Source organism: Dromaius novaehollandiae, chromosome 19 (genome assembly GCF_036370855.1).
Source record: "Dromaius novaehollandiae isolate bDroNov1 chromosome 19, bDroNov1.hap1, whole genome shotgun sequence".
Taxonomy (NCBI): domain Eukaryota; kingdom Metazoa; phylum Chordata; class Aves; order Casuariiformes; family Dromaiidae; genus Dromaius; species Dromaius novaehollandiae.
The window spans coordinates 534,592-551,465 of record NC_088116.1 but is presented as its reverse complement, the minus strand read 5'-3'; the positions used below and the strand labels follow the sequence as shown (position 1 = coordinate 551,465).

General features: G+C 40.0%; 2 protein-coding genes across 3 annotated transcripts; one reads left to right on the top strand and one right to left on the bottom strand.

Moving 5' to 3' along the window:
• Positions 1-5,282: 5,282 nt before the first annotated feature.
• Positions 5,283-12,043, bottom strand: LOC112986833 (uncharacterized). The gene is made up of 3 exons (XM_026106326.2): positions 11,709-12,043; positions 7,735-7,843; positions 5,283-6,768 (listed from the first exon to the last, which is right to left on the bottom strand). Exons 1-3 carry the CDS (start codon positions 11,877-11,879, stop codon positions 6,497-6,499), a joined length of 552 nt encoding a protein of 183 aa, XP_025962111.1. The 5' UTR covers positions 11,880-12,043; the 3' UTR covers positions 5,283-6,496.
• A 766-nt stretch (positions 12,044-12,809) lies between these two features.
• MED31 (mediator complex subunit 31) lies at positions 12,810-16,710 on the top strand. Of its 2 annotated transcripts, XM_026107504.2 has the most exons (5): positions 12,829-12,968; positions 13,324-13,422; positions 14,727-14,804; positions 15,444-15,540; positions 16,277-16,710. In XM_026107504.2, the coding sequence occupies exons 1-5, from the start codon at positions 12,959-12,961 to the stop codon at positions 16,467-16,469; spliced, it is 477 nt and encodes a 158-aa protein (XP_025963289.1). In that variant the 5' UTR covers positions 12,829-12,958; the 3' UTR covers positions 16,470-16,710. The 2 variants fall into 2 exon arrangements, with proteins under 2 accessions (XP_025963298.1, XP_025963289.1); XM_026107513.2 differs by lacking the exon at positions 13,324-13,422 and having other exon boundaries at positions 12,810-12,968.
• Positions 16,711-16,874: the final 164 nt, after the last annotated feature.

Below are 16,874 nucleotides of genomic sequence, written 5' to 3'. Positions count from 1 at the left end.
TGGGCGCGTGCTCCTCTGGCGCCCTGAGCTGCAGAGTGGGCTGAGCAGTGCATGCAAACTGCCGGGTGTTCTTCAGCGGACAGAGAACTTTAGCCTCCAAACAACGGCAGGAAAGCTGCGATTAATGCAGAGTTGGGGCGGGGAGTAGGTAAGTTTATTCTTTTGATAAGTATAGTATCTAAAAGCTCACACTTCTTTATGCATCCAAATGCTAAACAAGATGTTTAGTAGCTCTTCAAAAATAGAGCCAACTACACTGAATTCCAGTACTACAACTATTTTTTGCCCATTTAGGTTTTTCTGGAGCACTAAGTCAATAGCTGACCATTCATTATGGCGTAAATATGGATTGTAGATTCTGGTCATAAGGAGGAGACTGTTTCTTCTGCAAGAAGAAAGGTGTTATCCTTCCCATGTTTACTTAGGTACTTTATTTACCCATATGAAATTACTGTCTAGCCTTCTTTGGCACACAGCCTTTCAATGAGTTTTCATAAACCATTCCAGGTCAGAATGTGAGCTTCACTACAGTCTTCACAAAACAAGATCTTTTTTACACAAACCGTATTCTTAACAAACTAAATGTTCCAGATATTAGAACAAACTGTGTGTGAATTATTCTGTGTGAATAATAACATGGGTTGGGTCTTAGCAAATATTTTAGCAGGCTAGCTGAATATCGAATTTTCCACCAGAAACAAAGTTAACAAAATCTTTCAATTAAACAAGGATTATTTCTGGAGCAAGTATCTGTTTTTCTTCAATATTTTGTCTTGTTTATGCAGTTAAACAGAAACCACATTTATCTTGTGTACGTCACTAAGAATGTTCATCCTTCAGTTACTGGACGCAAAGCTTCCTCTGAAAAAGTCTTTTTTTTTTAATCTCCTCTCTGAAAAACAGAAGCTGGAAAAAAAATTTAAACTTTCCTGGGAGCATCTCCCCCACCCTTCTCTAAAGTTGCCTTAGACTATTTTCATTCATATCTGTCTAATGATGCGATTCAGATCAATGAAGAGTAGATCTGAGCATGTCACTCTAGGATACTCAAAATGCACAACAGGTTAAAATTCACTCTCTGAGGATTCATATTGAGAACCAACTTTGCCCTTGTCTGAAGGATGATCAAATAGATAAAATGAATTCTTTGGCAGGTGGTCTGGGCCGAGCTCTTTGCAGTTTCATTTTGGGGTGACTGTTAAAATATTGATGGTGACTAACACTTGGGAGAGTAATTAATTAGGTGTAGGTGCCCTTCATGAAGCACCGCTCAGGTCCTTGCTAGTTTGTGTATCTCCTTGCAGCAGCCAGCCTGGTTCTGCAGAGTCCCTCCACTGTGCTGTGTTCGAGTTGATCCATCAGCAGGTTGGAGGGCCAGGGAGAAGGTTGGGATCCTCCGCCTCCTGAATGACATTCAAGGAATGGAAATTAAAAAGGCTGAGCCAGTTTTTCTCTGCTGTAGGTTGAAGGACTAAACAGCAGGAGACGAAAGATCAGAAAAAGACCCTAATACAGTACCAGGAGGCATGAACGCACCTGCACTTACTAGCTTTATGCAGATGAGAGCTCCAAGTTCTTATACTTTTTAAAGCATTTATAAAGCCTGCCTAGCTGGGTCATTCTGTAACTAGAAGAATGCACAATATAGCAACCTTTTGCAGCATGAGGGTGCTGGAGCTGTTGCAGGAAAGTTCAACTGCACTTAAAAGGAGAAGGCACAAGATTTTAAGAATCAGACCGTTCTGACCATTCTCCCAAACTTGGGAATAGTTTCCAGGAATCCTACTATCCCAAATCTGAATGTTGCTGATAAAGGAGCTGCCTATTTCCAAATGGAAAAAATAACCATCTGCGAATAACGTTTTCCCTCTGCTCTGCCCTTCTGCACTGGAGCTATTAAAGCTTCAGCTGGATTGTTTGGCTGCACTTGATAACCGTCGGCGAAAGACACCAGGAAAAATTGTTGCTGAAGGGCTATTATATCATGCAAGCAAATTGCAGAGAGGCTACCATGAGAATGCTGCAATTTAAGACAAAGTTTGGGACTGATTTCTTCTTCTTCTTCTTCTTCTTCCTTTCTCTTTTTTGAAGTCCTAAAACGAGCCTTTCTGTGCAAGGAAGGATCCGAATGGATGGAGATGACACCATCATTTCTTGCAATAGAAAATGATCTCCTTGACTACTTTTTTATTATTCCCAGAAATGTCATCTTATTCTGAAATGTGACTCTTTCACTCAGGAAACCTAGCATCTGAGAAATGGCAATGGGATTCAGAAGTTAATTGTAGGGAGGTTCGAGCTATGTCTCCAGCTAATCCAGTGGATTTGTTAAATGTTGCTTCCTCTTAGTTTCAGGAAAAAAAGCTCATGGATTTGGTTTTCCCCCCTCTGTGGAATTTGAGCTCTGAATCCTGAAATTACTGTTGAAGACCAACTGCAAAGGACATACAGTTTGGCAAGAGAGGTGGGCCAACTTACCTGTAGTAGATATTTGAGGGAATGGTGATGCCCTGAGCAGCAATATGGGAGGAAGGAGCCTCTATCCGGTTAGCACACTTCTGCCTACCCCCATAAATCCACATGGGTTAAAAGCAGGATTCATTACTGGAAGAGCCTGTAGATAACAGTGATGTTGCAAAGGCTGATAGATAAGAAAAGGTTTGTGAGCAAATAAAATTCACTTTTCAAGAAGTCAGAGGGAAATAAAAGGTCAGAATTCTTTCTACTCATTTTCAATCTTGGGTAGGGTTTTCTCATCTTTATAACAAAGCCAGAGTACCTCAACATTCTTCTGAGAGCAGATTTGAATAGCCTTCCCTATTACTTTTTGCCAGCACTTCCACTGACAGCAAACCTAGCCCTGTCACAAAACCTGAGGTCTGAATATTTCCTGAACACTGTAGATGTTACATCTGCAGCTACATCTCCCAAGAAAAGAGAGCCCTTCTATCTGGCAAAAAGGAGTGATTTTCTCTGCCCTCTGTATTTTTATGTCAGCTCTGAGGAAATAATTAAAAGACCTGGAAACTTTGAAATGTGAGGTTAAAACCCTGGGATGATCATTTGCCTTGTAGTTAGTGTGTGTATATTATGTGGTTTGTGGTTAAAGATTCCCATAAAAGAATGGTTGGTAGAAGCACTCAGAATTTCCTTTTTTTTTTTTTTTTTTTTTTTTAATATTCCTTTTCTAAACATGTTTGTGGGGTCATGGAAAATGTGGATTTTGATTTGTAGTAATTATTTTAATTCTGGAATTGATTTTGATCTCTGCCCAGTATCTAAGAGGCAATCTCTTATTATCACACGTAATAAGAGAATGAGGTGCAGGAGTGCTGGGAAGGCAAAAAAAGGGTTTTATGTGCTGGTCTCTATCAGATGACAAGGTCAAGGTGACAAAAGTCACACAAAAGGGTCAGTGTCACAACTGCCAGTAGTAACCTTACATCTGAGTGCAATCAACTGATTCTTTGGGCGTTTTTATTAAGGTTCTCCCAGGCTCCCCTGCCTTGTAGCAGAAGGACCAGGAACAGAGACAAGGATCCCTCAGATCTCAGCTTTGTCTTTGACAGAAATCTGAGCCAGAATGTTTTTAATTTAGGCTCACTGAACTGGCATCCTGTGGCAGGCCAGTACATCTTAATTGGCCTATAGACAACATGTGAATTCCACGACCAGTTTTTATGAGGTCTCTACCAGTGCAAAGTCAAGGAATTTGTCTCAAGGTCCTGAGGCGAGGTTCACTGGGACTGCTCTTGGCTTCAGGCTGCAATCACATGGAGCCTGTAGGTCAGGTTGGTCCCTTAGATGACAAAGAGGAACCCAGAGACAGCGCTAACAAGGCAGCATCAACCCCATGATCATTTATGTCCCTCTCTGGTCCCTACAACAGACTCAGTGGAACCACAGCTTATGCAACTATGCTGTCCATGTGTGTGTCCAAATATTTCCAGGACCCGCTGGCTGATTTCAGGCCAGATTGCTGGATGGGGAGATAGTTTTGGGAAAATATGTGTCTGTTTAGAAGAGAGACCTGGTTATGCCCTAACAATGAGAAATTTCACAAGGGAACTCCAGAAGACAACTTTGACTACAGAGAAATTGTCACTAGAAATTTTGCTCATAGCAAATCAGGTTTTCTTAGTTATAGTATTCCTAGAGTGACATTTTAAATAATTTTCTTGCTCTTTACCATTCAAAATGCTAGTCTTTAGAGAAGATGCATGGATGATGTAGGTGCAAAGCACCCAGGAAAAATCCTGTGAAGAGACTGGATGGCTGGGGAGCCGTTTCTAGAAAAGCAGGAGCTATAACAGCAGCACACTGAGGTATCTTAGTATATTTACCCTTGTGCAGGGAGAAGAAAAAGAAAGAAAAGTAAGCAATGCCCTGCAAGATCACCAACACATTCAGCTGGGTGTAAAGTCGAGATGTCTGTCTCCAGTGAAATGAGTATTTCTCCATGAGTATCTTTAACCCGCTGATGTCTAAAAATCTCAACCATTCAGAAGCTCCACACTAGGTATAAGGGGTAGGTGCAAGAGCTCTTCTCGCAGCCTATGTTTCCTAGCAGCATCTCTATTTTTCTCATCTTCCTCATCAGTCAAACAACAGTACAGTTTGCCTCGAGTGAATGGCTGGTTGTCTTTAACCTGGTTTAATTAGCTTTCCCTGTATTCCATCTCAGGAGTCTAAATATTTACTTGTCTGTGTTTAGTCACAAAAATGAAATTCAATCCAGTTAGCGCTCACTTTGCACTAAAATTTCCAGCCTTTCCCTCTTGAGTTTCCAAAGTGAATCTTATAGGTGGGGTGATGACTGACCCAAAACCCAATTAAGAAAATGGAAAGGATTATTCTGATCTTAATATGCTTAAGAGAAAGCAAAAATAACCAAATATGTGCTTAAGAAAAACCCAAAATAACTAGGAAAAATACAATATTATAATAAATTTTAAAAAAAGGATCTGACCTTGAGACTTTTTTCCTTTTCTTTTTGCCAGGGTTAAACTGGAGGACTGCAAAGTCAGGCATCTCAGAAATTATAATTATAGTGATAGTTATAGTTTCAGATTTCTCTTAGTTGTAATGTTCTATATAAAACAGTACATAAAGACCTTCATTTTTTTTTAAATAAAGTGGTCTAGGAAAAGGCATAGATTCAAACAGCAATAGGCTGCTCTCACTGAGCTAGAAAAAACAGCTAACCAGCTGAGACATATTATTAATTATGAGACATGAATAAGGAACAAAGGGACTGTAAAGAACCCAGCCAAGAGAAACTGTGCTTTTATGCCAATTAATCTCAACATATTTTAATTAAGATTTTTAATTCTACAATAGAGCAAGAAAATAAAGTTGAATGTAATGCAAATAACATGTCAAGATGTGCTTTATCAGTATCATTCTGTAATAATTCATAAACTCTAGGTTACTTGAAGCTACTTAAGTTTATATGTTAGACATAATTCAAACATACTCTGCTATAGTCCTAAAGTTCAAAGGTTACAGTCCTTGCTTACAACAGTTATATTTAAATTTGCTTCCTAAGGAATTCAATACTTTCGTTTGCCTGAACGCTGTATAATCTTAACTATAAGTTGGCTAGCATGCAGCTAAAGAGAGGGTTTATATTCTTGCCAAATATTTATGTAGGCATCCAAGAAACTGTAATGATTTGTGCACCACCTTTGCAATGACCAAGAATTAAAGTTATTTTCATCACGTGTGGCTGAGATTGTGGGTGAGTTTGTACAGGATACTTAGAGTTTTACTTGCCAGCAGGAAGGACTCTCACTAATCATAACATTTTCATTACTAGTGATCATGCATTTTGAGCTCTCTTTCCTTTACCTATAAAAGTAGCTGTAGTGTTATTTCTAGTACAGTTACATGTCCCTGTACAAGGTGAGGGGACAGTCATTCTCTTAAGTTAGACAGTTGAGATGGGGGTTTAAAAGCTGGAAATAAATTGTCTTGTTTTTCTATTTAGCCCTGATGTTTTCATTAGCATGGCTCATTTTTATTGCAATGTTAATACTTACGATTAGCAGCATGATGGACCTGGCGGCAGATAGAAACGTTTCATGAAATGGAAGTCCCTGTTCTGTTCTGGAATAAGAGGACTGGCAGGCCAATACAGAACAATGGAAATGCTTCTCTTGCTTACACCCTGTATGCTCAACACTGTATTTGGTTTAGCATTTGTCCTACAGTTTGCAATGAAACTATAGGCCTGCGATTTTATTGTTTTGATCTTCAGCTGACTTCAGCTGGCTGATCTGTATGAACTTCAGCTGCTCTTTCAGTTTATACCTGGGGAAAGTTAGTCTTGGGGTCTGAACCAGTACATCAGTATGCATTTTTCTTCTCTATTGCTAACATTAACCTAGCACCTACAAGCCCAACATCTTAAAGTCTGGCCCTCCACCTAATTAGCATTACTATTTGGTTTGAGGGCTCTGATTTACCAGGGCCCCCAGTTAAGTCTAAAACTCCTTCAGATCAGAGCTTGCAGCTCAGGTTCCAGCAGTTTGGCCCATTCAGCATTGTAGGGGTGAACAAGATGTGTTGAACGCTCTTGCTTGTCCACCATCCCCTTTCTTTCTCTGGCCCATTTTGCCAGCCCCCCTTTTGCATTATAAATCTTCAGAAAGGGCTTGAGTTTTTGGCCACGTTCACTAGACAAGAACTCATTCAGCCTCTGAGCTGTCAGGGAAGCTCTGTATCCCACAGTGCAATAGCAGACTACAAGTTTCTGTTGTTCCTGTTCTGAAATAGAAAAAAAAAAAAAAAAAAAAGGTGTAACTAGAGGTGGAATTAAAATTTATTTACCAACTACAAAATCTATAAAAACACCCTACTTGCTCGTCTGATGTAGCCAAATCCAAACAGTCTAAACCTACACATCCAAAATTTACAACATTTCACAGTATCCCTGTGTGTGTGGTGAAGGAAGTCTTATTTGGCTCTTGAGCTTTCAGGCTATAGTTGGCGGAAGGAGGGTGTCACATTTTCAAACCTCTGTTCTCAGCTGTGGTACTAGAAAACTTCCTAATTTTTAAAAAACAAAAACTTACATTCCCATGTAAGGAGAATGTTTGTTACCATGCCAGCTGGCAGCACTGCCAGTCTGTTGTTGTGATTATTAAAAATAATGCCCTCATCTGTAGTTTGTGTGAGGATCTCTATTAGTTCAAGCACCAAATTAACCCATTTGTTTCTTACTTGCTGAACACAGTCAAAACATAATATAAAATAGAGGGGATATAGTTTTCATGAATTTCAAATTCATGCCAATGATTTCCTTAGTTTGATGCAAAACCCTTTATGGCATTTTCCCTGCACTCTTCAGCTGAGTGCCACAGCAGAAGAACTAAAAATGCAATGGTTTAAAAGCAGATCAAACTAAATCATTATCAGACTATTATTTAAAAAATGAAATAATTGTAGTGGTAATCCAAAACAGATAATGGAAAATAAGAGAAATTGTTCATATTTGCAACCATTATAAAATAAATAACAATGTCTTCAGTATATTGTTCTGTAAGCTTGGCTATGGATCTCATACTCAGGAGGTTTTGTATTCCTTCATTACTGGGGAAAGACTGTTTTTTCTGGCATGTTTGGTACTCAACAGGCTAATAGTTCCTGCAAATCAGGCCCCACTTACCCTGGTTGAGTTCAGCAATATTCCCTTATAGGATCTTTAAAAGGGCTTCAAATGACAAGCAATACCTTTCTGAAGATGTTCCTGCAGAATTTCTTGTATATTGTTACTCTCGGGGTCGATGCGTATTGCTCCTGGCAAATGGCTGACCTCAAATTCATCTGCCTCCCGGATGTCCTAAGAATAGAACACTGATATATTTTTAACCAGCTCATTAAAAAGAACATAAAATACTTTCTGACCATGCAAAATATACAGCTTGACATTTAAACTTCAAGGTATCTTTGTTCTTAATCTTTGTCCGAAGCTGGAGGAATACTATAGTTGTTATGTGTGCACATTTCTGTGTCTGCAACAAGCAACAGACTTTCAAGCCTTTGGATCACCCAATTTACAACATCATTTAATAGTGTTCAGATTAAGATTGTTCTACCTAGGCTAGTTCTATGATAGGCTGGCTTTTGAAATGCATGTTATCTGCCAGTTTCTTGACCTCAAAAATAGAACTCAGTGAACAGTTAAGCCTTTAATTAAATATGTTCTAACAATTGTTTCAGTCAGTGATAACTATGATCTTGCTTCTATTGAGTTACAATTATAGCATGTGAGTAAAAAAATTGCAGACTTTGTACTGACTTGTTATAAATATAACATAATGTGTACCCTGTTCTCTGTTATTTAACCATATTTAACATAGGATATACGCTTCAGTCTGCAAAAATCTGTCCGACATTTTATGGATAAAATCCTTTAAGATGTATTGATATGGATAATGACAAGTTTGCTTTCTGTGCTAAAGTAGATGGTTAAATGTATGAACAAAAGGGGATGGCTTGGGGTCCAACCATTGGGTATGAAATACTTTTTGTTCCACAAGATCATCGTTTTCAATCATAAAGCCTTGCTGTATCTTCTTTCCTTTCTGATGCCAATGCACTGTGCTACGATCTCATAGATGGCCTCTTCGCAACATCCCACCTTCTCAGTGTCCACCTTCAAGATCTAATAGTACTTCAGATAAGATAAGACTATATTTTCTCCAGTGTATAATGGAACCTTGCTGCTTTCAGATCTCAGAAGTGGCTCCATCTAATGGTTGTGTCAGTATGTCAGGACAGATTCTGGAACTTCTACTGATGATTTATTATAACTTATTCCATACACTGTTCCATTTTCTAAAAACGAATTATTGCCAGTGCAGTATTCTTCAACATGACTAAAAATGCCAGAATCTAGCCTCTAGTTTGTCATATCCTCTGAAACTCATCAGTATAAGGTTTGGGCTTAAACAAGTGGAAAACATACTCAGCTAAAAATTATATTATTGTTGGTTACAACTATCCAGTGTGAAAAACAGCACAGTTGACTGGGATAGATACCTTTAATTACAGGGTAATAGTTTCCATCCCTAAGCCCTCAAAAGGCACTTTGAATTAAGTCATAGTGATGAGCATATGAGATCTCACCCTAGGTACAGGAAACACTTTGTTATTGATTTGAAACTGAATGACTGAGTCCCGCAAAGAAACAAGTACCTTTATAATATCTCAAATATTAAAGAAGAGTCATTTTTCTGCAAGGTGGAGGATACTTCATTTAACACTAGGAGAGTCTGAAGTTATGTGTGGCAGTTGGAAAGAGAGATTAAGTCCAGACCTTGAAATCAAACAACGGATATTAGTGGACACATTATGATATCTCATGGACCTCGAAAGACCTTTGGTATCTGCTATCTAGGGTTTTCCTAAATACAACATTTTTAAAAACATGTCACAAAACTGATTTTATTGTCACTTAGCTACCATCTGTAATTACCACTGCAGCCATGTGTCCTTTCTTGAATGCAGTTTTCAACTTTCAACAGGTTAATTTACTTAAGGTAGAAAGCAGTATGTCATCTGCTTGTGTTCATTAAGTAATATATTTCTAATTAACATATACATCCACCATAATTCATAGCCAACTTTAATTTTAGCATATTGTCAAAATCCTTTAGAGAAAATAAAGGCCAGGCAACAGTGTTCAGACAGAGCCAGTAACAGGGATTGCAGTCTAATCTCTACAGAAGGAGAAACTGAGGCGAGGATGTTGTCACTGTTTCACAACAATAATAAGGAAAATTCCTGGCTCACAGTCATATGTTAACACCTGTCCCCTGGAAGTTTGACTGAACTGAGGAACAAAAGTCCATCTTTTTCAAGAGAATGTTTTTTGGCCATTATAGTATGACCCTGACTTTCAATTTTGTTCCCAGTTTTGATGGTCAAAAATTGAGATGCTTGACTTAATTCTAGCAAACCTACATAGTAATTTGGTTCCTGTGACCAACCCTTTCATAGGATCCTCTCCTCTGAAGTCAGTCTTGGGAGAGAAATCACATTCCAGAATAGCAATGCAGACACGTGGGATCTGTTTGATCTCTGCTTTTAGGCCAAACTCTGTGTTTACTGGGGAGTGACTTGGTATGTTTTGATATAGTAATGGTTGTATTCCACAACCACTAAAACCTTTTCTGAAAAAAGCAATGCTATTTTATTAAGAAAAAATAAGCACAAATCCTTTTTAGATATTTTTGTAACCCAGTTCCCAGGGGGAAAAAAAATTACACTACGTAGAAAAAGATACTATTATGGAAAATTGCTAACCAAGACAGTTTAACAAGTGAAAATAGCAATCACTTCCTTAAAAAAAAACCTGTCAGGCTTCAGGTAACTCTGTAAGCCTGTACACAGTGTGCTGTGGTGCAAGTGCCTAATGATACCACTGCACTGAAGCTAAGCTAGGTGGACAGTGCTAAACCATAGAGGTTTGTTTTAGCCAAGGTCTGAAAAAAACTAGTATGTGACATGAGGCAGAATGGTAACTTCTGGAATAAATTTACAACCTCAGAAGCTAGGCTCCTCTCCAGGGTGCTGATGCAACCGTGCAGCTCCACTACACACCCTTGGAGTGTTTATTTATTAACTGGTTTCGCTTTGAGCCAGCTTTTTAAGTTGATGAAGAATTAACCACAGAGGTTCACTGAAATCTCCTTGGCTTGCTGTAAAGTTGCTATTACAAACAAAACAAAGTCCAGTGTCAAATCTCTCTCCAGTATGCAGAAAGAAAAAAAAATCAAAATGTATTTTAGGATTAATCTCTACTTTCCAATTTTGTTCTGTTCCGGACCTGATCAACAGTGGCTGATCTAGTACAAAGTTAAAATGAGTGTTCTGCAAATACTAATACAAGCTCATTTTCTTTTATCCTTCTTAGCTCAAGCATATGTTGATCTGGAAAAAAAGGCATGTCTAGAACATTGCCCCCAGAGGTCGTTTCTAATGGAATTGGAATGGAATTGCCTATGTGGTGAAAGCCCTCTTTCAGGACAGAACAAACCATTATTCCAACATTAATTTTCTCTACAAGGTTGCTTAGCCACGTTGTACATCAAATCTGTGATGGTAAAGCATGAAAAGTTCAGACCTGGAACACGGGGCCCCCCTGAGAAACCTGGAGTATTGACGATTCACTAACGCTAGCAACGAGTGAAGCACGAATGCAAAGATTCTTGGCAAAAATGAACACTCCAGGCCATGTCAGTGCCCCGCAAAAGAGCAGTGATAGTGACAGGGAGATAATATGAGAAATCTTGGCACGGAGATGCTCATTAGGGGCTCAGGGCAGTCTGGCTGTAGATACAGACGCCATCTGGAGACGGACCCTCCTACAGCTTCCACCGAGGGGCGGCTGTAGCCCAAGCGCAGTTAGCGTTTTAGACACTGTAACACCCCCACAGAAGGAAGTCACAGGAAACCTGATTTCCTAAGTTCTGCTGTTCATAGAATTCCTTGGGTTTAATTTCATTTCTCTCAGCGCACCCTAACTCTAATAACACAATTTTAAAAATCAATTTTATTAAATTCTAACTTAAAATATTTTGTAGAGTTAGAAAAGTAGTAACCTCTTAATGTAGATTATAAAGAGATTAAAATGGCAAATAATCATTTCTGCTTGATTTTAAGCATAACTTGCTTTAATTCATAAGCACCAAATTACTTACTAAAATAAGTAGTTCTTCTGGTTTTTCCTCCAACCAACTTTGCAATGTCTCTGTAGAAACTGATTCCACATTTGGAAAAGACTTCTGCACCCATCTGATAGCCAAGTCCATCATTTCTGCAGGGTCAGTTACGTTTAGTTTACGGACCTCCTCCCGAAATTCAGTTGCCATTGCTTTTGGGGCAGTACAGAACTATAAAGAACACACTCTTAAAAATGCATGCTCAGATGTCCTCTTTACTTATCTACTTGATGCTGGGTCACATGGCTGATTTATTATATTTGGATAGCAGCCATACTACTGTTAGAAGAAATATTTTTTTTTCTAAAAAACGAGCCTAGAAAATGCAGATGCAAGGATGGTACATTTATGCCTACACTAGACCATAATAGAACTAACATTTCATATGTGACTTTTTTTCCAAAAAGTAAAAGCTTGCAGCTTTTTGGTGACTGCCGCACAAAGGTGGCCAGTAAAGAGTCTGGAGGTCAGTTTGCTTTGCCCTCAGAGTGAAGTGATTGATATAAAACTGAACTTTGACTGTCTAAAAAACACGCTGGAGCTTGTACTTCAGTTTTATCAGCCTCTGCCACTCCACGGTTTGAACCGGGCTGCAGGAGAGCGCGGGACAGCCGAGCAGTTTGGAAGGAGAGGACATTTCCCGGTACTGCTGCCAGTCCTGGTTCGCATGTGGGTACCAAAGCCTCTGCGCGCATGCCACGATGGGCCCTGCTGCCCTGCACGCGCGGGAGGGGCCCCCTCACAGTGGGAAAGAGATGAGGCCCATCGCACTCAAAATTCAAATTCCTGTCAATCTTATCTGTGCTTTTCTGTGTAATGTTGTGGGAAAAGTAATGTAATCCCTCTGTGCACCAGGTATTTCCCTCATAACTGGAAACCGAAGAATTAAAATTATCATTTTTCCAAGGGATTTGATGTAAGTACCTAAACACACGATGCCGAAGTAGGAACCCTATCATCATACGTTTGAGAACTGGGAATGACAAACACCGCTCGAGACGCTCTTTTCACCAGAGGAAAATGGCGCTAAAGGAGCAGCCGTCTCCCCTAGCAACGCCCCTGACTACGACGCCGCCTGCCGTTGCGTCACCCCAACCCTCCCCGCCCCCGCCTCCGTTGCCGGGCAACCGCCGCTGCCTTCCCGGCTTGCCTCGGTGCCGCTCGCCGTCGGGCTTCCGTCCGGCCGCCGCCATCTTGTGCCGGGCGGGTGCGCAGCCGGAGGCGCCGCCATGGAGACAGGTGAGGGCGGGCGGTGGCCGCCCCCTGCCCGGCGCTCGCGGTGCGGGGCCGCGCGGCGAGGGGCGGCGGGGCCAGCGCCGGCGGTGCGGCCCGTTCCCGCTGCTCCGCGGCCCGGGGAGGTCGCTCCCGCAGGGCGTGCTGGGGCCGGCCCGCGGGCGGCGCTGAGCCCGCTCCCTCGGGGCAGGTGCGCGGGGAGGCTCCCGCCGCCGGCCCTGCCCGGCCGCCCCGGCCTCGGCGCCCACAGCCCTGGTGCCCCGGGCGCCGCTTCTCACTTTTAGAAAAAGAAAAGCGTGTTTAGATGCAGCTGCTTTAGGAACATCTATATTCTGATATTAAAATTCGTTGATGGTTTCAGCTGGGAACCGAAGATCAGCCTCACAGGCCTGTGAATGGGTGGTCTCTAGTGGTGACAGCAGGCCACTGAGAACTGAGAGCCCTTCTCTGGTCAAGATGGGTTGGTTTGTTATACTTAAGACTTACGAATTCTCTTCACTTGGCTCTTCTTTTCCCATGTTCTTGACTTACATTGTACTGGTGTCATATTCTCTATTCAAGTTTCTTATGTTTTATAAGAACTTAGCCATTCCTTCATAGTATGGAAATGCTCTAAATTATGGGATGGAGTCACTGCAGAATTACATTCTACATTTTTAGTGGCAGCCCTTTATCAAATCAATTTCACATAATTTTTATGTTGTAAGTTTTTATAAATATCGTACCAGTAATGCACCAGTCCATTAGTAACCTTTTGCTGGACTTGCTCCGGTATGTCCACGTTTCTCTTGTACTGCGCAGCCCAGAACTGGACACAGCACTCCTGATGTGGCCTCACCAGTGTGGAGTAGAGGTGAAGGATCACCTCCACCAGCAGTTAGCAACACTCCTAATGCAGCCCAGGATGCTGTTGGCTGCCTTTGTTGCAAGTGCGCATTGCTGGCTCATGGTCACCTTGTCCACCAGGACCCACAGGTCCTTCTCTGCAGAGCTGCTTTCCAGCCAGTTGACCCCCAGCCTGTACTGGGGTAGGGGATTGTTCCTCCCAGGTGCAAGACTTTGCATTTCCCTTTGAACTTCATGGGATTCCCATTGTTCCATTTCTCCAGCCCATTGAGGTCCTGCTGAATGGTGGCACAGTCACCTGGTGTATCAGCCACTGCTCCCAGTTTTGTATCGTCAGCAAACTTGCTGTGTCGCATCATCAAGGTTACTAATGAAGATGTTAAACAATACTGGAGCCAGCATCAAGCCCTTACGGGTCACCACTAGTGCCTTGTGTATATTGTAGTGTGAGAACACTGCAGTGTTTACTCATGTACCGTATGAAGACATCATCTTTCTGCAAAAAAAAAAAAAAAAAAAAAAAAAAAATTGCTGCTTTGCACTACTTCTACAGTTATGTAAAACTAGGATTTCAGTGGGCTGTTTGCAGTTCCCTCTTCTCACCTTCTTAAATTTTCCCTGTATAAATATCCAGGCTCCTTGCTTTTTCCTGTTCCTTCACTTTAAACAAGTGTCAGTATGCTTTCCTCCATTTCTTGCCTCTTGCTTGGCTGTAACCACCATATTTATTAATGCAGGCCCAACACTGGTTGATATAATGAAGGACCTTTTGCTAAATGAATCCATGTTGATTATAGGGAGTTACTGCTTTGTCTACTCCTTTTTAAACATACTGTCTATATACTGCTCAAACTGAGAAACTGACTTTCAGATCTATTGTATGGGTCTAGTTCTTACTATTTTTCTCATCTGTATCAGATGATACAGGAAATCGACTGCGGTTCCAGCTGGAGTTGGAGTTTGTTCAATGTCTGGCTAATCCAAATTACCTTAACTGTAAGTACTTCAAAGTAAATGTCAGCATCCTGAGAAATTAATATTGGTCTTAATTATTTTTGGTAACGATAAACAAGGAAAGCGAATGGATCTTTCACAGGATAGAGGTAGTCTGTAAATACTTCTGTTTGTCCAGATTTATAACAAGTGGGGGTTCTTAAATGCAAAATGTTTTATTTGTTGAAATAAAATTAAATACATCCACATGTAGAAAAAATAAAAAGCTCAAGCCTGTAATAAAAATAATAGTATTTTTAATCTAAAAACAGCATTTTACAAGTGTTAATAATAGTTTCAGATACTGTACTTACCTCCTTTCAATTTCCCAGCCAATTTTGATGCTACAGTCAAAATCTTCTGTTTTAAAAAGCTGTTCTCTGCCTCGTTGCTGTATGAGACACATACCATAAGGGAGATGAGACCAGCTTATTATGCTTAGAATGCTGATGTAAAATGTAATGTACTTTTTCCCTGTTTGTTTATTTCATCTTGAATTGATCAAAACTTGATTGTGATCTTAAAGTAAAGTTTTGACTCAAGTGTTCATTTGTATAGTTTTTGAATATATATTCTTCAAGTTTGGCAGACTTTTTTCCTGCATCTGTAACTGACAGTTCCTTATTTGTCATCTTATTTCAGTCCTTGCCCAGAGAGGCTACTTCAAAGACAAAGCTTTTGTAAATTATCTTAAATATTTACTGTATTGGAAGGAACCTGAATATGCAAAATACCTAAAGTAAGTGTTAAAATAAGTTAGTGTTCTAAATTTTAATGATGTGATGTTCCCCCTTTGTTACGTGCTGTATAGCAGTATGTCAGTATTTGATTTCTGCCTGCAACCCTGCTTCTGCTCTCCTCACTGTGTTTTGCTATTTCCAACAGTCCAGCTATAACAGGAATAGAGAAGATGATAGAACTTGTCTTTCATCAGTTGTGCAGTGAATCTTCCTTTTGCAAACTATATCTGCAGTTTATCATTTGTTTAAAATATTAATATTGAACACTGTGGTACAGAACCACTTCAGTTAGGCCCAGTGGCCATGTTTTGAGAGCAATTTTTGCAATGTTGACGCTTATATGAAGTAAAGGATGATTTTGCATTTTTCTTAGTGTTACAACTCTCCCTCACATTTTGGGAAAACAGTTCTTGGTTTTGTTCTTTAAATGAGCTCTTGAAATAAATATTGTAGCTGATAAGTATTTGTTTTAATCGAATCTAAATATTAGAAAAGTTACCCTATGCAAGCATGTGTATGCATCTATAGATGTTATTGGACTCCTCATTTCCTAGCATAAAACTGAAGTTAAGGTATGTATTAACATCTGGAATATTTTAGTTTTAAATGGGTTGATACTTGAATAAAGTACATACAAGAAAGATGAAAATAATGGGCTGCAGAATTATTGGAGACTCCAGTCTTAGTGTACCTTGTAAAAGCTTTTATTAAAGCATCTGTTTATTTTTAATGCAGGTATCCTCAGTGTTTGCATATGTTAGAGCTGCTCCAATATGAACACTTCCGCAAAGAACTGGTAAATGCTCAGTGTGCTAAATTTATTGATGAGCAACAGATTCTTCACTGGCAACACTATTCACGGAAAAGAATGCGCCTCCAGCAAGCACTGGCAGAGCAGCAGCAACAGAACAACACCTCAGTAAAATGAAAAACACTCTGCAGAGTGACAAGGTGGTACTTTGTATCACTTCAAGTACTTACAAGAGAGGACTCTTGGTAGGTTTGGCTGTGTGTACATAAATATATAACTTTACCTCCTCATTTCTGTTGCTAAGGTCTTTTTGATTTATCAAGTGACTAGGCTTTTTTTCTTCCTGTAACTTTTATCAACATTTTAAAGATGTAAGACTAATAAAGTCATACTTCTGTAATTTATTCTGTAGCATAAACAGTCTCAAAAGAGTGTTATTACAGGTCTTTGTTCCTCTTGAAAACAAAATGTAGGGTTTTTTTAGGGCACCATCACTTAAGTATCTAACAAAAAAGTATAGTTCAGAAGTCTGGTTTTAAGAGGTATGTTCCCTGGAGAACAATGCTATGTCTCAAAGTGTTG